This window comes from Fusarium tjaetaba (genome assembly GCF_013396195.1).
Source record: "Fusarium tjaetaba strain NRRL 66243 chromosome Unknown NRRL66243_c0000008, whole genome shotgun sequence".
NCBI lineage: Eukaryota > Fungi > Ascomycota > Sordariomycetes > Hypocreales > Nectriaceae > Fusarium > Fusarium tjaetaba.
This window is the reverse complement of record NW_023501204.1, coordinates 51,954-74,090: the sequence shown is the minus strand read 5'-3', so window position 1 is coordinate 74,090 and position 22,137 is coordinate 51,954. Positions and strand designations below refer to the sequence as shown.

General features: G+C 49.2%; 8 protein-coding genes across 8 annotated transcripts; 2 read left to right on the top strand and 6 right to left on the bottom strand.

Annotated features, from left to right (window-relative positions):
* Positions 1-823: 823 nt before the first annotated feature.
* FTJAE_134 (quinate permease) lies at positions 824-2,881 on the bottom strand (the record flags this gene model as incomplete). The annotated part of the gene is made up of 9 exons (XM_037346539.1): positions 824-967; positions 1,014-1,152; positions 1,200-1,308; positions 1,358-1,652; positions 1,702-2,128; positions 2,175-2,252; positions 2,302-2,364; positions 2,408-2,630; positions 2,677-2,881. 9 exons carry the CDS (start codon positions 2,879-2,881, stop codon positions 824-826), a joined length of 1,683 nt encoding a protein of 560 aa, XP_037212737.1.
* Positions 2,882-3,625: 744 nt separating this feature from the next.
* Positions 3,626-5,624, bottom strand: FTJAE_133 (putative GAP1-general amino acid permease; the record flags this gene model as incomplete). The annotated part of the gene is made up of 6 exons (XM_037346429.1): positions 3,626-3,859; positions 3,913-4,592; positions 4,640-4,813; positions 4,870-4,942; positions 5,059-5,285; positions 5,393-5,624. The coding sequence occupies 6 exons, from the start codon at positions 5,622-5,624 to the stop codon at positions 3,626-3,628; spliced, it is 1,620 nt and encodes a 539-aa protein (XP_037212736.1).
* A 2,752-nt stretch (positions 5,625-8,376) lies between these two features.
* Positions 8,377-10,213, bottom strand: FTJAE_132 (flavin-containing protein; the record flags this gene model as incomplete). Its single annotated transcript, XM_037346318.1, has 2 exons — positions 8,377-10,045; positions 10,092-10,213. 2 exons carry the CDS (start codon positions 10,211-10,213, stop codon positions 8,377-8,379), a joined length of 1,791 nt encoding a protein of 596 aa, XP_037212735.1.
* Positions 10,214-11,660: 1,447 nt separating this feature from the next.
* Positions 11,661-13,519, top strand: FTJAE_131 (4-hydroxybenzoate transporter; the record flags this gene model as incomplete). The annotated part of the gene is made up of 4 exons (XM_037346207.1): positions 11,661-12,039; positions 12,128-12,297; positions 12,343-12,937; positions 12,981-13,519. The coding sequence occupies 4 exons, from the start codon at positions 11,661-11,663 to the stop codon at positions 13,517-13,519; spliced, it is 1,683 nt and encodes a 560-aa protein (XP_037212734.1).
* Positions 13,520-13,757: 238 nt separating this feature from the next.
* Positions 13,758-14,813, bottom strand: FTJAE_130 (2 3-dihydroxybenzoate decarboxylase; the record flags this gene model as incomplete). The annotated part of the gene is made up of 2 exons (XM_037346098.1): positions 13,758-14,472; positions 14,512-14,813. The coding sequence occupies 2 exons, from the start codon at positions 14,811-14,813 to the stop codon at positions 13,758-13,760; spliced, it is 1,017 nt and encodes a 338-aa protein (XP_037212733.1).
* Positions 14,814-15,279: 466 nt separating this feature from the next.
* FTJAE_129 (uncharacterized protein) lies at positions 15,280-15,816 on the top strand (the record flags this gene model as incomplete). The annotated part of the gene is made up of 3 exons (XM_037345988.1): positions 15,280-15,460; positions 15,525-15,733; positions 15,784-15,816. The coding sequence occupies 3 exons, from the start codon at positions 15,280-15,282 to the stop codon at positions 15,814-15,816; spliced, it is 423 nt and encodes a 140-aa protein (XP_037212732.1).
* A 1,001-nt stretch (positions 15,817-16,817) lies between these two features.
* FTJAE_128 (salicylate hydroxylase) lies at positions 16,818-18,224 on the bottom strand (the record flags this gene model as incomplete). The annotated part of the gene is made up of 2 exons (XM_037345881.1): positions 16,818-17,023; positions 17,072-18,224. The coding sequence occupies 2 exons, from the start codon at positions 18,222-18,224 to the stop codon at positions 16,818-16,820; spliced, it is 1,359 nt and encodes a 452-aa protein (XP_037212731.1).
* A 615-nt stretch (positions 18,225-18,839) lies between these two features.
* On the bottom strand, positions 18,840-21,023 carry FTJAE_127 (nitrate assimilation regulatory nirA; the record flags this gene model as incomplete). Its single annotated transcript, XM_037345772.1, has 5 exons — positions 18,840-19,287; positions 19,336-19,887; positions 19,933-20,336; positions 20,382-20,593; positions 20,639-21,023. 5 exons carry the CDS (start codon positions 21,021-21,023, stop codon positions 18,840-18,842), a joined length of 2,001 nt encoding a protein of 666 aa, XP_037212730.1.
* Positions 21,024-22,137: the final 1,114 nt, after the last annotated feature.

The following is a 22,137-nucleotide window of genomic DNA, read 5'->3' as shown; positions in this document are numbered from 1 at the left end:
GGCGCTGTCTCGTTTCCGAAAAACAGTGGCGAGGCATATCACGGCGCGGAGTTAGCGTAGAGTACAGGCCCAGTTCTTTGACGGAAGAGGAAATTTATAGAAGTGAGTCATCTCGAATCATTGTAGGCCCAGATTAGTGCTTGTTTAGTTTGTTTTTATCGAGAGTGAACTACTATTCTCTAGCTGGCATTTCAGGTCTGAAACCGCTATCCAGGTCCATCATTGGCAATTCGCAGTCGACCTATCTTCACAGTCGCCTCGAAAAGGCTGAAATTCGTTGTCTAGAGCGCCACGTCTTCTTTTGCCATTCAGACCCGTGGGAGTCTACATGGCCGTTAGGCTTAAACACCAATAGCCAATAAAACAGAGAAGAGTATCCCAAAAGGGAATCTTATTGAGGGAACTTGTGTATTGGGAGGTGTTTCTCATATAGTGAAGAGGGCCGTGAGGAACTTAAAAAACCTCAGGTTTAGCCGACCTATAAGTGACTGGGTTCGGAGCCGATAAATGGCAGACACAGCTGCGCGCTCCATGCAGAACATTCTCAAATGTAAATATCTGGCTTGCTGAAGAGGATCGCTCTTTTCTGGTTCGCGAGCAATATTATTCAGACCATTGATCTATAACCTAAGCCACGCCTATCCTTGCTGATCACACCGGTCAACCAGGTATATGAACAACAGCTGCCAGAAAAGGTTCAAGATATGAGTGAAAGAGTCAATTGACAATAGCTACTCTGAATATTCAATCTGTGCAAATAGCTCATCACCAATATCATAAGAGTCAATAGACAGCCAGCATCCGCAGCCTCATCTTCAAACAATCACAGCATCTCCTTCTCCGGGACCTCTGCGTGATGAGTAGACTGATCACGGTAGATGATGCTCTCAAGGCCGATCTCACGGTTGATCTCAGCCATGCGCTCGTTATCAGCAAGGGCAGTTCCCTCAGATCCAAAGATGATGTCCTAGAGCAGTCAGCAGGTGAGCTATTAAAGCCGGAGGGATACGTACCATCTCTTCGAGTGACAGTCGCTTGGTCTCGGGAACGATAAACCAGATGAAGGCTGCACCAATCCATGTGAGCAACCCAAACAAGATATAGGTTCCGTATGTAATGTTTTCCAGCATGTCTGGTGTAACTTGTCCGACACTGATCAAAGTTAGCTAGCACAATGAATACTGCGTCACGTCACATACATAAAGTTGTTCATCCAGTTACTGGAGGCACCAAGCGAAGTACCATAAGGTCGTGTGCTGAGAGGCCAAACCTCGGCGACAATGATCCAGGCACAGGGTCCCCAGGAGTCTAGCATCATTAGCATCAGTCCGCAAAAGAGATCCGGGCTTAAACTCACATCCAAAGTGGACGACAAACAGCCAAACCATGCAGATAGCAGCCCAGCCAGCGGCCTTGTGAGTCTCGAACTGGTCGATGTTCTTGGCAAGAATGACGGCGATGATGAGATGGCATGCACCCATACCAATGGCGCCGACAGTCAAGACAGGCTTACGGCCGAGTCGATCGATCCACAAGACTGCAGGGACCGTAGCGATAAACATGACGATACCGACGACACCAGTGGCCAAGAGACTGGTGGTGTTGCTGCTGAGACCAAGTTGTCCAAAGATCTGGGGGGCGTAGTACAGGACCTTGATTCCGTTAGCTGACTGGATTTGGCTTGATGCGAGAATGACTTACAGCGTTGATGCCGGTCCACTGCTGGAAGAACATGGTCACAGTAGCGACAATGACACGCTTGAACATGGCCTTGGACTTGAAGAGAGCGCCGATAGCAACAAATTGGAGTTTGACAGTGTTCATCGCTGACTCCGCTTGGAGATGGGGGAATCTCTCAGCCAAGCTTCGCTTCTCGAAAAGTGATTGAGCCTTGATCTCGAGGAATTCCAGCTCGATCAGTTCGTGGTCGGTAGGGAGATCTCGAAGGTTGGCCAGGACCTCTCTGGCTTCCTCTTCTCGTCCATGGTGGATGAGCCATCGGGGCGAGAATGGCATCCATGCCATGCCGACGAGCAGGATAAGAGCCGGAGCGAGTTGGAGGCAGATGGGGATTTGCCAAGCTGCGTCTTTTTGCCCCTCGCCAGTTCCACCGATGAAATGGCAGCCGCTGTCGATTGTCAGTATGGAAATGGTCTAATGAGCGTCAGTCTTACTAGTCGATCCAGAAACTAATCATGATACCAAAAGTAATGGCAAGCTGTTGCAGGGCGACCAGGGCACCTCGAACCTCACTATAACACTGTAAGCCTTTGTGTATCAGTAGCCTCGGTCGTCACATACGGTGGAGCGCATTCGGAGTTGTAAAGCGGGACAATGGTTGACAAGCTACCAACTCCCATACCACTACAGATGTTAGCTGAGGTCAAAGCGTACTGGAAATACATACGTGATGAATCGCCCGGCTAGAATGACATTGTGTCCAGCCTGAATGGCAGTGGACTGAATGACGACACCAATGATAAAGACGCAAGTAGCGATCAAGATACCGTATTTACGAGAGCACAATTCAGCGATGGCACCAGACATGACAGTTCCGAGCCATGCACCAAGTTCGAGAATCGATGTCAGCCAACCCTTCTTGGTCTGATTCTTGATGTAATCTCCCATGTCTGCAGATGTCAGCAAATCCCCACATAACAACAAGAGGAGTCTTACGGCTCTCGAAAGAAGGCATTGTCAGAATGCCCGAAAACATTCCCTGGTTGTAACCGTAGAGGATACCTCCGATACAGGCAAACGCGGCAATTCGGGCGACCTTCCAGTTCTTGACGAGGGCTCGCGCGCCACTGGCACCCATAAGCGCCTGGCGCCTCTGGAGGGCGGCATCGTAAGTGCCGATTGTAGTTGGTGCGACACCCATGTTGGCTCTGTCTCGTTCGGTCTTGGCTGTAGTCAAGGTCGGAAAGTGTAGAGTCGCAGTGGACTCGATGCAACTGCTTGGAGTACCAGAGGGAAATCACTGCAGCGACGTGCTGTTGCATTTGTATCTATATATGAAATCTCACCCGGCAGTTTGAGGCTGCAGGATAAATCCTTGTATCATCCATCCATGTGTCTGTATTACCAGTACATGACAAGCAACGAATCAATTTCGGCTAATTCAAGACGCATACACGATGTAACGGGCCGAATAGAAGCGACAAAATTATCCAATATCTGAGCTGCGTTTGTGATTCCTTTTGCTTCCTTGTGCATTATTGTCACTTTGAATGAAACATTGCCAACCTCGCTTTTCCCCATGGGGACAGTTTTGCCTTTAGCCTAAAGGCGCTTGGCAACCTTGTCGACTCAGGCTAAAGGCGGGAAATGGGTTGATGGAACGTAAGACTACAAAATATGCGCGCCTGTAGCAGTGCAGGTCCGTAAGGCAAGAGTCCAAAAAGAGAAATGATACGAGTCGATCTGCGGGGAAAGCTGGGGAAGATTGGGAATTAGAATTCACAAAATAGCCGATCCTGGGTCTTCGGCCACTTCCTGTTGTTGCCGGTCGAATAGATTTGGGGTAACATGACATTGAGGGCAGTAAGACGGAGGTATATTGAATGCGATTTAAACTACTGTGCCCCGGAGCAAATTATTTAAAGGACAATTTCTGCCAAGATATCTAGATAACAGCCGAGAGCAGGCGTCTTGGCGCACTCTTCCATGACCAGGGGGTCTCGGGCTCGGGCTCATCAAGGAGGACGATGCCAGTCTGGAGATCCATATCAATGGCCTTGACATACAGCTTCCAGTCGCGAGAGTAGACCTTGTAACCGAGGTACAGAACGAGGATGATGGGAGCGGCGAGGAAGCCCATGAAGAAAGACTCGGCATCGGGAGGAGAGCCGTCGGGAGCCTGGTGTCATGTTAGTACAGTGAATTGGTTTCGTCTTGGTTGGTTGAACTTACATAGAGGCAAGAGTAGAAAGTGGCAATGAGAGCAATGGCATTGAGGAAGACGCCGAGGTAGCTGCCCCAGACACCGAAGGGAGTCTTGTAAGGGACAAGGTCCAGGCTGATGCCCTGGGCCTTGAAACCAGATCGCATACGGGCGTGAGCGAGGCAGATAGTACCCCAAACGAAGAGGAAAGCAAGACCGGACAAAGCCAGAAGCCAGTCAAAGACGGTGCCTCCATTCTTGGCCTCTCCGACATAGGCGAGAAGACCGAAAGCAAGCTGAATAAGCACACACCAGAGGGGACGTCCCTTCTTGTCAATGTAGTTGAGGAACTTGGGGGCGTGTCCACGGGTGGCCATAGCCTGCATGGTGCGGGTTGAACCAAAGGTACACGAGTTGGCGACGGACAAGACGGAGATGGTGATGACTGCGTTGAAGATGGAGGGCAGAACCTTGATGCCTGCATCTTGAATGGCGAGGACGAAAGGCGAGGCCTTGGTGTTAGCGCCAGAGGCACCGAGGAGACGAGGATCATCAGATCGGAGAATAATTCCGACAATGAAGAGATTGATGACGTAGAAGAGAGCAATACGCCAAAAGACCTGCTTGGAGGCAGTAGGGACAGACTTGCGGGGGTTAGCAGTCTCAGCGGCGGCGAGACCAACCATTTCAGTACCACCAAAGGCAAAGGCTATAGTTATTAGTCGTTGTAAAAGTGTAGCAGCGCGAAAGACGTACCAGCAATGGTAAAGACAGCGCAGAAGCCCTTGAAGTTGGTGAAAGCACCAGGGTTGTCCCAGTACTTGGTGCCGAGGTAGCCCTGATCACCGACACCACCACAGTTGATGATGATGCCGAGGATGATGAATCCCAAGCAAGCGCAGATCTTGATGGCGGACAGGACGAATTCGACTGCGATGCGTTAGTGGTGATGCTGACAAGACGAGGTCGATAAATGCTTTGCTTACCCTCTCCGTAACCACGGACACCAAAGATCTGAACGATGGTGAGAGCGACAAGGAAGACAGTGACCCAAACAGCCTAGCGACAAAGAGTTAGCTAATTGAACCTGTCAAAACGTCAAGGTGCATATGCCAAGACGACCGGACATCGCCAAGCACGCCAAGGCAGATCATTAGAAAAAGAAATCTACGAACCATGTGGATGTCAGTGCGCCAGAACTCAATCGTCTTGGACGCAGCAATCAACTCGAAGGGAAGAACTGTAAGCCAGGACAGAGCATATTCCCAACCACAAGCAAAACCCCAAGAGGGATCGACGAAGCGGACAATGTAGGTGTAAAAGGCACCGTTGACGGGGTACAGAACAGCCATTTCTGCGAGGGCGAGGTTGGTGCAGAGCAACATGACACCGATGACGAGATCTAGAATGCGTTGGTTATTGCGCGACGTCGTGCGGGTGAGAGAAACTTACAGCCTGCGATAAATTAGCATTGATCCTCAAATGACGGGTGTATAGTAGGGGACTCACCAATTACCAGCGACGCGGGACCTCCCTTGTGAAGAGCACTACCAGAACCGACGAAAAGACCAGCACCGATGGCACCTCCAATGGCAATCATCTGCATGTGTCGACCGCGGAGATCACGCTTGAGCTGGCCCTCGCCCGAAGTCGTGCCCTGCTCCTCATCGTGAGGCACCGTGACCGTGGTCTCGTCCTTGGTCTCATAATTCACCTCATCCTTGTGCGGTGACGACGACATGCTGGGCGACGTTTCTACTGTGGCACAGTAAAGAAACAGTTGAGGAAAGAGAAAGTGATAGAAAATGTCTGTCTGTCTCAAAACAAACGTGTAACAAAACCTGGGCTTCCAAGTGTCTTTATGAGCCAAGACCGGCAGTGACGCTAGGCAGCTTTGAACAAGCTTAAGATAAGCTTCAGCTGCGACGCTAGAGGGCGAATTGGCTCAGCGGGGTTCTTGCTCGATATCATCTCCTCCCCCGAGAAGGGGGAGAGGGGCCTGGGTAGACTGGGGGTTGGTCTAGAACCCTTGTCTCTGCAATTAAACCGAGACATTCCAATGCGACGACCGTGCTGTGCCTGTACCTACGGTACTGTACTGTAGTGTACCCTGGGCCTGCCGCACACACCAAAAGTCAATTGTCGCCCGTGTTTCCTTGACATCTCTGGGCGCATCTTGGCTGCCGACTTGGCAATCTCTTGTCACTCTTGGCGATATCTATGTAAATTTGGAGCTGCAACACATCCAGATCACGTTGCATTTCGTTTTAGATATCGTGATGCTTCATGCGGCGCGGACCAATCTACTGGTAAAACTGCCCTGTCAGCGATCAGCAATCCTTCTGGACATAACAATCTGACCACCATACCAACACGGAAGACAAAAATACGACCAACCCGACCTTCTTATCAAGGACATGGTCCCAGGGCTCGCCACGGCCTTTTGTTGGGTCCAGCGCCACGCCCGTTCCAGATAGCGCTGGAGCTCTACAGATAGGGAGAGCTTCCTGGGTGGACTTTCTATTGGGCTGGCGTCCCCGAGCAGTGGTGACTTGCAGGGGGGGAACAGTCTTTCTCCAACGAACTCTAAACGATGCAGAGCTTCAGCTCCTCTTTACCCCAGAGTCTCTCCAAACATGACCTTGACAGGCTGGTCATGCGATGGGGCCCTTGGTTCAAGGAGCATTAGCCTTTTGGAGCCTAGACCAAAGTTCTGACTGTGTACCATATCTTGGTGCCGACACTCCTGTTACGTCGCAAAAACGGTCATAGCTAGCGCGCTATGGTGCCATTTCCCTCCCTCTCGTGCGGGCGGTTGTTCTAGAACAGTTCCTCAGGATCACCACTGCAACCTTGTACAGCAAATCACGGTCCGTCTACGTTATCACTATCGCTGGTAGCTCCAAACTCTTAGGGCCCCGCACAACCATCAGCGGGAGCCCGACCTACCGCTTTAGGAAGGTATCTACATAGCCGCAGATAAGCTGGTGCCGGGCTTCCGGTTGCCAATGAATCCGCTGACTTAGCCTACACGACAAGACCAGTGTCCAACAGCAACGCAAGAAAACTTGGGGTTTTGTTCACTTGGGGTTTTGTTCGCCAGGGGCCGAAATAAAGTATTGAAGCCTATTCAAGAACACGAGTCCCCCGTCTCAGGCTCTCCCGAGTATAAGCGGCACTAAATGACCCCATTAGCCCATGTGACCATTCCCAGCTTTAGTGGTTAACCCCATGTTACTTAGTGTCACAGCCTTGACCACCCAATTTATCGTTGACGACCATAACGAGCACGATGAGAGGCGCGGCCTTCCCGTGATGGAATCCACCTAGATTGCCGCTGGTATCCATCAACGATTGCGAACCTAGATATGAACGATCCATCGTGTGATGATAGGGATTTATATCTTTTTTGCCCCATTTTGATGATAGCAGAGTTGATTACAGTCATCGAAACCAAATCCCCCAAGCTTTGTCGTAAGATGTCTGAGTCGTCAACCGCCGAGATGTCGAAATAGAGTATACCTTCAATTGCCCTAGGTCACTACTCATGCAAGCCAGTGGCGCCAGAATCCCACGGATACCAAATCAACCAACTGCTGTTTGTGGCAAGTCAACCTGTCCATGTCTGGCTTGAACTTGGAGTAGGCAACCCTTGTAGCTCTTCCCCCCAACCGAGGGTGGCGTACTGGGGATTGCGAGCTTCTAGCTCTTCTGAGAACCCCCAAATGATTGGTTCCACCATGATCATTCTTAAGCTTATACCCAGACATGCTCCGGCCAACCAGAGACGCAGCAGCGGACATAGGCTTGAGTAGCAACCAGATAGTGAATATGACAGGCGACGGCTTCCTCGGGCTAGTTTCTAGTAAGTTTTACCTCGGATTGACCCTCCTTTTGTCCATCGACATGGGTAGCAAAAGTTCCTCCGATTCTGGTGCCCGCCTGCAGTGCTTATTGCCATGGACTTTACGGAATATGGCGCAGAGGGTGATCATACCCTACAGTACTACTGTGAATGCAGCAGTCTTCCAGAATCCTTTAATCCTTCCATGATTAAGGTTTACGCATGCATGCACGTCTCGCTGTCAAGATCGACATGTGAGGAGACATTTGCCGTGAGTTCAGCCGTAGTCAAATGATAAAGAGCAGAGACAGTAAAGAAAGACTAAAGTATACACCTGGAATGACTAGATGACCTACCCTCTCTCTGTCTTGAAGAGCTTAGTGCCGTTAATATGAGAGTTTACAAAACAGAAGGTGATTAACGAATTGTCCGGGGTCGGAGTCACGCAATAAGACACCAACAGTACCCCTGCCAAGCAAACATAGGGCACAGCATAGTACAGTAAATCCGAACCCCCAACACGAGAGAACACGTGCTAGGTTTGTGCTGCATGTGATAGTTTGCAACTAGCGAGTAGTCACTACCATTAATCGATGCAGACAATGAAATGGCTCATCTCATCCAATCTCAAGCCTACACTCTACTATCCTCAAGACAAATTACCAGTACTAGATCCCTTCTTAATTTCCTCCCTCCACGCACTCCTCTCAATCTCAGAAACGCCAGGTCCCTTGTAAACACTGCCATAAAGTCCAGTAGCCCAGCTCTTTCCATCAGCAGCAGCCTGACTCTCCGTAGTCTGTGCCTTCAAATACTTCTTAGATGTATAATGTCTCCTGTACCATTTTCCATATGTCAGAAGGTAGTAGAGTCGGAAACACAAGAATGCAAACTTGTCGTTCTCCAGGTCTTCAGGGTAGTTGGCGCCGAGATCCACTGCAGCCGCAATTCCGGACATGACGGCGACTTCGTGGGCGTTGACGAGAGTCCACGACGCTGCGAAGCGAGTGTGATTCTTGGCGTTCAGGAACATCATCCACGGGATAACGAATAAGTAGTGAGTGTAGCCATGGCAGAGCTGATGCCACCAGTCCTTGCGAATGATCTTATCCTCGGCAATCTCATTATCAGTCCAGAGCTGACTGTCCCGGTCCTTGTTGAGATAAATCGTCTGGAAGACATGTTGCTCAAAAGGAACCTTTTCAGGGAATTGACTCTGGTAATTCGTGCAATCGAAGCACATTTCCAGCTTGGACTTATCCTCGGGATACATCTTGATGTAGTACATGGGTCGATATTCCGTCTTTGCAAACGCCAGACGATCCGATTGGTCAGTTCCGTTGATGTTCGCAACAGCCAAATCATCACGATAAAAGTTCTCGTAATGCTTCTTCATGTAATCGGAATCATTGTGAGTGATCGTAATGTCATCGCTGAACTTTGCTGAACCCAAGACCTTCTTCTCTTTCCAGGTGGCTGTTTTGCCGAGGACTTTCTTGGCCGTGTCGGCGAGACAGCAGAGCACAATTTCGTCGTACTTTTCCTCGCCTACGGGAGCATCGGGATCTCCACCGTTGGGATTATGGTGATCTGGCATCGGAGTTCTCGGTTTGAGCTTCACAACGACACCCTTCTTGTTTCGCTGGACGATTTCGGTCAACTCTGTTGAGAGTCGGACGGTGACTCCGCGAGAGACAAGATCCTTCCTCCAGGTTTCGTAGAACTCTGAGAATTTGGGGAACACAATCATGGGCGGTTTGTTGCTGATGACTGTGTTTCTATCGGATGGATACCACATTCCATAAGTCGGTGAAGTACACAATCTCTCAAACATAATCGCAGGAACTTCAGGCGTAGCATTGCCAGTGCCAAGAAACAACGCCGTCATAGGCAGAGCGATAGTGTTGGTGAATTCCTCAGAGAATAAAAACAACTTAAAGACAAGCTTCAACGGGAGCAAGGCGAAGAAAATCTCAAACCAGCGCATGAATTTGAGAACAGTCGTCAAGCGACGAACTTCCTTCTCATGGCGGACCAGAAGCTGAGTTGGAAATACGTTATTCCAAAACGTCTCGTCCTTGCCGAACGAAACGTGAAGGTTGCAAGGGTCCGCGTGATAGCCCTGTCTGGAGAACATGGTGACGGTATGATGAAAGATGTAAGATCCTCCTTGAACGCCCTGGTTGCACCAGGAAGCTCCATGTCGTTCTTTGTCAATGGGAATGGAGAATGCTTGACCGCCACAGTAGTCAACGGCATCAATTAGAGTCACGTCGAATTTATCTGGGTGTTCCGAAAGATGATAAGCCGTAGACATGCTGTTTTTGTCAGTATCGTCCAGAAGTTCTGAAGGACTCATCTTACCCAGCTGCACCGGCACCTACAACAAGCACCTTCTTCCGCCCATCTCCACCCTTATCTCCGTTCTGAGCCATTAGTCCTGCGCCGTCGTGCTCAATATCAGTATTAAACGGTTCCTGAGACATAGATACCAAGATCAATCATTAACAAAATTATCTCAAGCCTTGAACAGACCAAGAGTATCTTGCAAGGACAAATTGATATATGCATGATACAATTAAAGTCATGACGGGCTTGACTTTGCTGCTGACGTCAATGACTCAGGTGGGCCATTGACAGCCTCGCGTGAAAGGTTTCACCGATTTGAGCTTAGAGTAGGGTTAGTATAGATCTTGTCTCCACGCTAATCTCTGGAGACACAGATTCCTCGATCTGGTGGGGAAGATCGATCTCGGTGACTAATGAAATCCGATGTCCATGCCGAGTCGTGTCGCGTGCGCGACGCGTTGATCAGAGCGCGATACTGGCTGCGTGAAAATCATCGTGAGGATATCTACTGCTTCATGGATTTGAAATGCACTGAAAAATGAGAAAGGTAACCCAAGGCGTCTCAATTTACTACTCACGCATGTGTCTCGTATGCCATTGCAAGCTCAGAATGCATATGGTAACCCAGGGAACCCACTTGCATGCCATCCTACGTTCCATCTCAGCAAGACCCAAATGCCTCTATACCCTGAACTATTTTTAATACATGGTTAGAATTTTCCATGTCCTGAAGCCTGAAGCAAAATTCCCATACATGTAAAGAATTGAACTAGCTGGCAGATTAAGCTGCAATAACAGTTGCGCACTCTATCTAAAACCTTGCCTGATATTATCTTGAGTAATGTTTATTGCCGCGTTTTTAACAAGAGTTATAAAATGCGGATTTAAAGACAAGCATCGAATCACTAATCTGGCCTGCTTTGTCAATTGCTCAATTAGCAATACAATCTCAGATTACTGACATATACAAGTTATCCACTAAGCATATCAGGCATAAACCTCAGCATTCCTTTAAAAATAAAAATGCAATAGCATTGTGCATAATTCCAACGCAATATATTGCAATCGCACTGATGGAGCTTGAATATGGACACCCGTCTCTCTACTAAAACCCAGTAAGGTAAATAACATCATCACCTACCCTTGAGTCCTTGACCGACAAACTTGTGATTCGTCACATTTACGTCTTGGAAACGGATCTAAACCGGAAACAACTCACCGATTACCAGATTAGCTTTCGTACCTTTCGCCCCGTGATAGCCTAAATTGATCCCTTTGGCCCAACGCGAGAGAAACAAAGGATATAGCCGGGTTTATGATGACTGCATGGCTTAGGAGATGCTCCGGGCCAATCAAAACCTTCAGGACATCACCTCACCAGTACAAAATGACATCAACGATCTTGATAGTGCAGGCCAATGATGGCTTGATTAAAGTTGCACTTGTGTGACACAAGATTGCAGATCCCTCAAACAGTAGATAGATAGCGATGGCGATATTCCCTTACTGTTCCCCTTCGCATTCCATCCCACTGTCGGCAACGGAAACGCGGCGTTACGCAAATACACCACGATAACCTCCAGCATGCCCTCCTCAGAAGAAATGTCCAAAGTAGACGGCGACACCCTCCCCGCATCACAGGTCGAAACCGCACAGGGCTACAACTCGCGCAACCCCCTCCTCCACGACCTCGACGGCCTAACCCTCTACGAGAAGAAATGCGTCCTCATCAACCGCGAGATCGACGCCCAAGGCATGGGCAAATACCAGTGGTACATCTGGGGCCTCTGCGGCTTCGGCTATCTGCTCGATCTCCTCTGGGCGCAGGCTTTTGGTCTCGTGCTTGGACCGCTGCAGCAGGAGCTGGGCTTTGGACGTGATGAGTCGGGGAATATCTCGACGAGCTTTAATGCTGGGCTTACGGCGGGGGCGTTTGTCTGGGGATTTTTGGCGGATATTATTGGTATGATGCTCTTGGATCGCTTGATGCAACAGGTCCTCTACCTGGAGATTCCTTTCCTTTTGCTGAGATGTTGTCTGACAATTGTTAGGTCGTCGCTGGGCGTTCAACTTGACGTGTCTCATTTCGTCGATATTTGGACTCTGTCTTGGAGCATCTAATAATTACACCACTTTTCTCGTGTTGACAGCGTTTGTCGGCTTTGGCGTTGGGGGAAACATTCCCATCGACACCACGATTACTCTTGAGTTCATTCCCCAGGTATGTTGATCAGGCTCAACAAAGGAACACAACTAATGCTGGCAGAACAAACGCTTCCTCTTAGCCTGTTTATCCGTCTTCCAACCTATTGGAGTCGTTCTCTGCAGTGCCATTGCCTTCGGCTTCATCCCAGTCTACGCATGCTCTCCCAACTTCTCCGAGCCCAATCCTCTAGTATCATGCAACAATGCTGAGGCCGGAGAAAGATGCTGTTCCCGAGGCGACAACATGGGATGGCGATATCTTCTCTTCACAATTGGCGGTATCACTCTGGCAGTCTTTATACTCCGTTTCTTTATCTTCAACTTCCGCGAGACCCCCAAGTATCTCATCTATCGCGGTCGTGACGACCAGGCAATCAAGACACTTCAGCATATGGCCAAGGTGAACAAGAAGCAGTGCGGACTTACTCTTGAGCTATTTGAGTCACTCCAGGCAGATGACAGCTCTCTTGGAAGTGGTAATAGTGCAACGCCTGCTCTGGGAGCGGGAACAAAGCAGCTTAACATGGCGTGGTCTCAAAAGGCCAAGCTTGAACTGTCAAGATACAAGATGCTGTTTTCTAGTCCTAAGATGACTCGTCTTACAGTTCTTGTATGGTTGACGTATATTATGGACTACTGGGGATTCACTGTTGCAGGTAAGTTCACCGTGAACTTGATAAAGCATTTCTAACATATTAGGCTTCTACTTGCCAAGTATCCTTGCCCTAAAGAACGGTGCAGCATCCGTAAGTCTCAAATCGACTTATGCTGCATACATCTACACGTATGCGCCTGGCATTGTCGGAGTACTTCTCGGCGCAACTCTCTACCGCATCCCAGCTATTGGCCGCAAGTGGACAATGGTGCTCTCAGCTGCTTTGATGGGCATCTCCATCATTCTCTTCTCAACAGTCGATACGCGTGCCAAGAATGAAGGTCTCTTCACTATGGAGTACTTCTTCCAGTCCATGTTCAACGCTGTTCTTTACGGTTGGACTCCCGAGGCTTTCCCTGCACCAATTCGTGGTACAGCCTGTGGTATTGCAGGATTCTGGGGTCGACTGTTTGGCATTGTAAGCCCGTTGATTGCGCAGCATCTGTATGGTCGCACGGGTGAGAACGGACAGGGTGATATAAACAGCGTCCTGTATCTTGCTGGTGGTGTTATGCTGGGTTGTGTCATCACAACAGCTCTGCTGCCGAATGACATGATGGAGAGTAAGGACGAGAGGTCGTAAGGACTTGGATTTCTGGCATCGCTTGTTTCTGCCGAGCATTAACTATCTTCATAGCAAACTTTAAATAGTCTTTGCCTTCATAAAATCATAGCGTCAATCAAAAGCAGTCTCGGTGAGAATACTGGCTAAGGTAGGGTACAGTTTTGAGTCACTCAGAGGAATAGCAGTTTTTTTGAACGCTTGATTGTGTTATTCTATTGCATTTATATACTCATTGTAATTCATTCCAATTTCCCTTTTAGTCCTCGCTCTGGTAGAACTGAGGAAGCTTAAACAACTTCTTAGCGTTATCCTTTCCAATCTTTCGCTTATCAACATCATTAATAGCCAGACCATCATACCACGTGCAGGCATCTGAAAAGTTCTCGAAAGGATAATCGATAGAGAACAGAATGCGATCAGCTCCAACCTCTCCCAGGCAGAACTGCAGTGTTGATGTAGAGAAGTGTCCACTGGTGGTGATCCACAAGTTGCGGGCAAAGTATTCTCGGATCGTCAACTTGCAAGACAGACCAAGAGGCTTCTTGATATCCTCGAACCAATGGTTGATTCGCCACATATCGAAAGGAATATGCTCGCCGAGATGACCGAGAACAATCTGGAGCTTGGGATGTCTGTCAAAGACACCGTTGGTGACCATACCCAAGGCGTGAAGACTGACACCCTGGGCAAAGCTCAGGGGAGGACCAATGAGCCAGCTGCGCTTGGCCCAGAGCTTCTCGTGGATGGAGCCTGTGGGGTTGCGGGGGTGGAGGTAGAAGGGAACGTCCAAGTCTGTGACTGTTGACCAGAAGACATCCCACTCAGGGCCGTCGTAGAAGACCATGTCATCTCCATCAGCACCAGCTCGTTGAGTGTCGTTGACAAGAGCACCCTTGAAGCCATACTTGGTAACAACTCTTCGGAGCTCCTCAGCAGCTTCCTTGGGGTCGTGCATAGAGAGAGTGCTGAAGCTGTTAGTGAAGTTCTTGGAGCTGTGACGAATGACTTACGCAAAAGCACCGAGACGATCAGGGTGAGCCTTGATAGCATCGGCGATATAATCGTTAACCTCAACAGCTAGAGCCTGAGCCTCCTTGGGATCCCAGACATCTTGCACACCAGGTGCAGTGTATGAAAGGATTGTGTAGCCAACACCATGCTCGTTCATGTACTTGATGCGCTGGTCTGTGATATCGTTGATCTCGGCAGCGTGCTTATCAGGGTCGATGGCAAAGAGACCTGCCCACCATCGTGTTCGCTCCTTGTGACGGGGGAGAGCGAAAGCTTCCTCAAGAGCAACCTTGCCGAGCATGATGAATGTGATTTGTGTGAAGGGAAGATAGATGATGTGAGAGTGTGAATGGATGATGAGTATATTTTGTTATCTGGAACTGAACATGGACATATATATTCAACTCGATAACTATAAATCTGATACAATACCACTGTAGCGTACCGCATTACCCCATTCCGGATAATGCACCCGCCTACGTACAGTAAATTCCGTTGATTCCGTTTGGACGAGCGGATAATGCACCGTCAATGCTAAACCTTAACAGGAACGGCATTTGCCCGCGGTCCGATCAGTCTGCGGGGTAAGATCGTCACTCGCTGATCACAGTGGGAGCGCTCACTAAGGAAGATCCGAAGTCCACTATCGGAAGTCGGAAGCAGGGTCACGGAGCGACGCATTGTTGAGATAAACTGCTACGCACAAGCTTTGAAGACAACGAAACGCAATTCAGAATCATCACAAGATCACTCAACGAAACGTCAAAATGGAACAGTCGTATTCTGTGCAGAGTCCCTCGGACCAGTCGGTTCCACCGCACGTTATCCAGTTCCTCCAGGCGTTTTATGCCGTTTCCGACACTCCTGGGGAGACCGACAAGTATGTAGACATGTTTGCAAAGGACGCGACATTTGTTCTCGCATCAAAGAAGGCTTCAGGTCACGCTGGTAAGTCTCCCGTTATGAGTATAGGCATCAATTGACGGTGTAGAAATCACTACTTTGAGACAAGGAATGTGGGAGGCTGTTGCGTCGCGGAAGCACACTCTCAACAAGGTGTACCCGTTTGGCGCTGGTTCAGACGAGGTCATGCTCCATGGTTCAGTGGCTTTGCAGCTCAAGAATGGCGGCTCGGCAGAGATTGAGTGGGCTGGCAGGGCCGAGCTGGAGAAGACGGCTGCTGACGGGAAGTATCGGCTCAAGTTTTACCAGGTGTATTTGGTGAGGACTTCAACGCTACGGATGAGACATTTGATGCTAATGATTGACAGGACACTGGAGCTGCTGCGGCATACAAGAAATAGGCTCATAATAGAATGCAATAATTTTCAATCATGATGTACAGTTGGTACGAATATTTCAGTGATGTGATGCCTGGTGAGCTGCTGAAGCAAAATGTCTCGTGTCGGAGTCTGAGTGTCGCTATCGGAAACAATAGATCAGGACATCTTGAGCACCTAAAATTAATAAAGCATGTAATTGATCTGACAAGAAACCCTCCTTGATCCTGGTGTACTAAAGGAACCTCGCTGAGTTTGGCGAGAAGAGGAGTTTACTGTTGCGTGAGTATGCCCAGACTCTGGAGTCTCTTTTGGGGACAGATGAAGTAATGCGAGGCTTTGTCCGTATCAAACAAGTTGCTACCATTTTATTGATATTGTACCAATTCAAATAAAACGAGATCCAGTTGAGCCTCATATTCAACGAAGGAGGAGATTCACTTCTTGCTTGGCCTGTTGAATTGTTCCGATCACGATATCATTGTTTATGAGGCTAGTAAGATCGACAATACTTTCAGTACCATTTATGTAATGTGTAACAATCCGAGAGGGCGTCACGATGAAATGGTTGGATAATGGCCCGAGGGATCAGGCTGTCACTTGGCACGGCGCATATTCCTGCGGAACATATATGCAAACTAGTGAACGGGTACCTGACATCAGACAGCCAGTCATAGTCTAGACTATCCCGCTTCTGTCAGTGCCACACTTGAGATAGACTTGCAGATCCCAGCCGTTACAAACTCCTGGATCTTGCCGGATACAGAAAGAGTCGAGGCACTTGGATGCAAGGCTTTCAGTGGCCCGGGGCATCCACTAACATTGTCCAAGGTTCGACCAGGGGCTCTTGACAGCTTCATAGTCCAGGGTATTGGCATGAACTAGGTATAGCCTCGACTGCCTGCAGAGGTGGAGATATGAGGTGTAAGCAAGGAGTACAACATGCTAATGAACCAATTTAACATTTTGAAAACCGACTATGACAAAGCTAAGATATAAAATGACCCTCACTCCTCTTTTCCCATTTAGTTACCGACAATGACACCATTAGGCAGCTCAAGACCCAGAGGCAGACCGTTGAGGAAGCCACCAGCGTACTTCTCGCCTTGTACCTTTGCCAACTTCTCCTCGATATCCTTGTACATATCATATGTGTTCATCTCCTCAATGGTGAGGACCTCCTTCTCATTCTCAACCTTGTATGTAGAGATGTTCTTGTTGACAGAGAAACCTGAGGAGGTTAGTATGAATCATTTTAAGAGGGTATAAATTTGCTTACCAATTCGCTCGTTAATGTTGTAGGCAGCCTTGGCAGCAGCAGCTTGAACGCGGGTAGCTCGGGGAAGGCGGACCTTGTCGTAGACAGACAGAGCCTGCTTGACATCTCCGTTAAAGTATCGCTTGCTGAACAAGATTCCAAGAGCAGCGGCATCCTCAATAGCCATGCATGCACCCTGAGACTGATGAGGCATCATGGGGTGACCAGCATCTCCGAGAAGGCAGACGTTCTCCTTGGCGATGTAGGGGTAGGGCTGGTGAACCCACAGACGCCAGGGCTGAATCTCCTTTCCAATGGCGAGATGTCCAAAGACTTGGCGGTCGAGCTCGGGGTAAGGCTTGAGGAGATCCTCGGTGGGGAGATCCTCAGATCCCCAGGCCTGTGTAGTATAGTCACCCTGCTCGCGGGGGAAGAAGCAGTAGTAGGAGAGAAGCTTGCCACCGTTGCAAGGAGACAGGACGATCTTGTCCCACTTTCCTTCTTGGCCGCCCCAGTACTCGAGAGCACTGTTTTGTGAGTAGTCGACGAGACCAGCCTTGACGGCCTCTTCGGTTGTGACGTTGCAGTGAAGGCAGCTCTGGTCAGAGGGCTTCTTCTCAGGGTTGATACCAAGGATCTTTCGCACAGCAGAGCCAATACCATCAGCACCAATGATAAGATCATGCTTGGCAGTGACACCATTTTCAAAAGTGATAGTGCCTGTGGGGAAGTCGATAGCGGAGCACTTGTGGTTGACCAGTAGCTTAGCAGGGGTACCCTCTCCCTCGCCCATGGCAGTATCCTTGAGCATAGCGTGCATGTACTGTCTGTGAAACATGTTGTACACGAAACCCCATCGCTTCTCGTAGTCATCGAGATCGTAAACACTAACAGGCTCGCCGGTCTTCCAGTCGCGGTTGATGAGCTTCTTGAGAACGACGGGGTCACCCTTGGCGACGTCGACGTCCCACTCGTGCAGCCAGCGAGTTCCGTTGGCGGCGCATGATACTGAGGCGCCGACTTCACCGGCGAAATCTGAGCGCTCGTAGATGGTCACGTCGTGGCCTGCGCGGCGGAGAGCAATGGCTACTGACATGCCACCGATGCCACCGCCGATGACACCAACATTGAGGCGCTTCCAGTTGGGCATGGTGGGGGCGTTGTCCTTGATCATTGTGAAAGTGAAGATGTGAAGATGTAAGAGGATGTGGTGTGAGATGAAGAGTCAAGTTGAGATGTTGAGACTCGAGTTATTGTAGGATGAGATGAGATGTTATTGTAGTGAATGAGTTGATGATGATGAATTGATTCGATTTGAAGTCGAGCAACCATCACTATTTAGCTTCCTCTCGTCCAAACGTTATCTACCCCAGATCGCCAACCATTGAGAGTTCATACCCGCCTTGCAACCACTATCAACAACTTGAACCGCCTGCGGCTGTAATTTTCGGAAGTTCCGTATACACGATAGGTTATCTAGAGATAGCGGAAGTCCACAGCACGGAAGTGGTGTGATATCCGCTAGCGTCGGGTAATGCACTGCACCCATTTTCACTGATAGCGGCGGCGTGTTTGCGGTAAAGTCAGTGCGGATCTGCGGATGGATCGTGGATGGGGATTTTCTGGGGTAGTCACTTGATCAATTGTACCGATAATTAGCGGAGGTTGGATGCGATGTGTCAGTGTCGGACTGTCGGTGTTGTCACGGCGGTTATCAGAAACGGCGATGTTGAAGATGGAGTTTGATCATACAGGCTCATCAATTCATACAGTTCTACAGACAGCTAACTCATGATAAAAACGGATACGTATCCCATAACGACACATTCAACGTCTCCCAGTCCAAACTAAAATCACCACCATCAGGCTGCTGAAACACCCAATCCTGCATTGTATCATCCATCATCTGACCAGGCTGAGCATCTGTAAATGGAAACATTGTATCTAGCATCTGCTGAGCAGACTGTGACCCTGCCGTCTCAGGCGGTGCATCCAGACTAAACAGCTTTGAGACATAGCGACTTCTTCCGCTAGATGCTTCATTTGATCGTCGCTTGTCAATAGCCCCAGATAGATTTGTCAGAATATCGAGATAATGTGCTGCTTGTGGACTTTGGGTTGCTAGATGTCTGAGAACATCTTTGGCGCCTTCGAAAGCGTTGGTGATGTCTGATTCAACGGGGTATTTGGCGAATATCTCTAGACCGAGTACTAGTCCTGATGCGAAGACGAGAGCTCTGTAAATGGTCAGCATGTAGATCTTTGGCTATATTTAGTAGACCTACTTCATAATGCACATGTTTCCTTGTAATAGCCCCGCGTTGAGAGCTTCGGAACATGTTTGCGACAGATACATCGCGGCATCGAGACACGCTGCAGCCAATTGAGTATGCGCACCCTTTCCAAGACCCTTGGATGTAAGTGCCGAGACCAAGAACGGTCTTGAAACAAGCATAACAGCCAGATAGTACAAGCACGACACATAAACCTTGGCGATAGCTCCGTGTTGTTGTGTTACTGTTCCCGGGCTGGGATCTGCCGAAGGTATCTTGACGGAAGCAGGAAGTTCTCGTTTCCAGCGTTCAATGTCTTGTAAGAACTGCTCAACAATTGCAGTCGTGACCTTCTTCTGATCGTATAATGTGTCTGTGATATCGTTGATGATGGTGGAAACTCTGTTGGACGCCATCAAATGCTCGGTAATGCTATCCCCCTTCTGCGCGACGTCATCCAATTTGCTACTGCTATTCGATCGGATCTGGGCAGAAGCGGATGGTCGGCCGAGAAGCGAATTGACCAGCTTATCAAGGATACACACGCTCATCCATACCCGCAACCTAACCAATTAGCCACATCCGATCACTATAAAGGCTCAAACTTACTTTGCCTGATCCTCCGGTCCTGGCTTCGCAGCATAAGACTCTCTGCTATGCAGACCCAGAGCGAGAGCGGCTTTTGCGGCGACTCCGAGATACATAAACGCTGCGTTTCTTCGACACTCGCCGAGCATGAAGAATGCCATGAGGAGGAATGTTCGGACCATGTCTAGGTCTGGATCTTCGAGGAAGCCGACGAATGCTTGGCTGCGAGCGCGGCGGAAATATGCTTGGCCTATTGTGCGCGCGGCGGAGAGGGACTCGCATTGAGCGCCGATTGCGATTACTAGGTCGATTGAGGCTTGTTTGAGTGGTGAGAGATTGGGAGAGGGAGAGTAGCCCGTGTCGTCGTCTAGATTGAGGAGAGTCTCGAGCTCCGACGCGTCAAAGACGTGGATTAATGCTTCGGTCTGCTATCATCAGCATACACTCGAAAAATGTTGATGTAGACATACCACTACGTAGTAAGACCTCAAATATTGCTGTTTCTGATCTGGACTTAGTCTCATAGCGCTCGTTTCATCATGTGTTGTAGCTGTCGGCGATTCAATCTCAAGCATGGTGTCGCTCTTCTCATTGTGAGAAAATTCCGATGGTCCAATTTGCTGCGATACCAAATTTCGCACAATCTGCAGAAACGAAATTGATGCTGCGCCTCCAATATAAACTAACAAATCAGCATCTCATCGACAATTGTGACAGGTGTGCATACCTCTTTCGCCTCTCGAGTTCAGCAGCATTCGCGGTGGATTCGACGCTTCAGTCTGACTGTCCTTCTCATCGTCCTGCTGTGAATGCGACGGCGACAACGGTCTATACCCCTCATCCGTCTCCATCGGCTGACTGCTCTGATGCGAACTCGCACTCATCTGCTCCGTCGCCACTGATCCCGCCGCCGCGGCCTTTGCAGCCTCAGCGCGAGCTCTTGTTCTCGACCCTCTCGGAGCATATGTGATGAAGCACTGCGACTCAAGACCGCGACGAACGCATTGCGTACAGGGCGCAGAGCCGCTGCATCTCTTTTTCGTCTCGCGACACAAGTTGCAGGCTTCTGCTGCTCTTTGTCGCTGGTGCGCTGGGACTATTGGGCGAGGCATTGTGATTTGTGATTTGGAGTGGTTTGGGGATGTTTGTGACGGGGACGGGGGGCATTCCGTAGAGATAAGGGCGTTGAGAGGACGTCCCACCGGCTTCCGATGGGGTTCCGTAGGTGATAAGCGCCACCCCCGACGACTCGGTTTAGGCTACTGATAGTGCTGTTTGCGGGGTAGAAGTGCTGTGTTTTTACTGGCTGGGGGTCCTGTAGCTACCTAACTGAAGAGCTTGACCGTGTTGAGATGGTGACAAGGGCACATTGACTAAGATACCGAGAAGCTTGGGTGGGTGGGGTCATCACTCGGAGGGACCCTTCAGTCTCTTGCGTGTCTTTTGCTCACGTTCTCTTCAGCCTTATCGGTGTCAGGCAACGGCGAGTCTGTTCCACGTGCTGGCTCCGTTCTTGCGCTTGTGGGTTCATTTACCTGGGTCCATTTAGAGAAATGACATCATCTCCAGTTTCCACGTACCCTGGAGTGTCAGAAGTTGAACTTTCGTTCTTCACTACCTCGTAATAGATCAAATTGACCCTGAGAAAATCTGTAATAGTGCACTGAAAGGGACATTTAATATGTACTCTATCACTGAACTTGTCATCAAATCCAAACAGAAATAGATCTAGGCAGTTCAAGATCTTGGTAATTACTTAGATCATTCAAGCGGGAAACAATAGCGAGACGGTCAACTGAGAAATAGCCAATATGCTAACTTCTCTCCATAAAGATTATTTACTAGAGACTGCCAGTCAGAGTCTTCTTAGATAGCAGGTATTCTTATTTCCAACATCGATGAGTATATCGCTAAGTTGAGATGCCTCAGCAATGACGTCAAGATCAGAACCTCAATTCTGACCGACTTGACATGGTCTAGCCACGATATAAAAGGGGCCTTATCTAAACACCAAGAAAACTCTGGATATCGGTTGTTCCCACTACAAAACAAGACCATTATCTGCTTCAATCACGACATGCGAGATAAGGCCGGGCATAAGGGCCGAATCCGGCCGAATCTCAGAGAGATCCATCTTTTGAGCATCGGCTATGCCGGCATTGAACCGGAGATAGATTGTCCTTATCGATAAAGTGGGTCACTTCTGACTCTTTCGCATTAACAAAT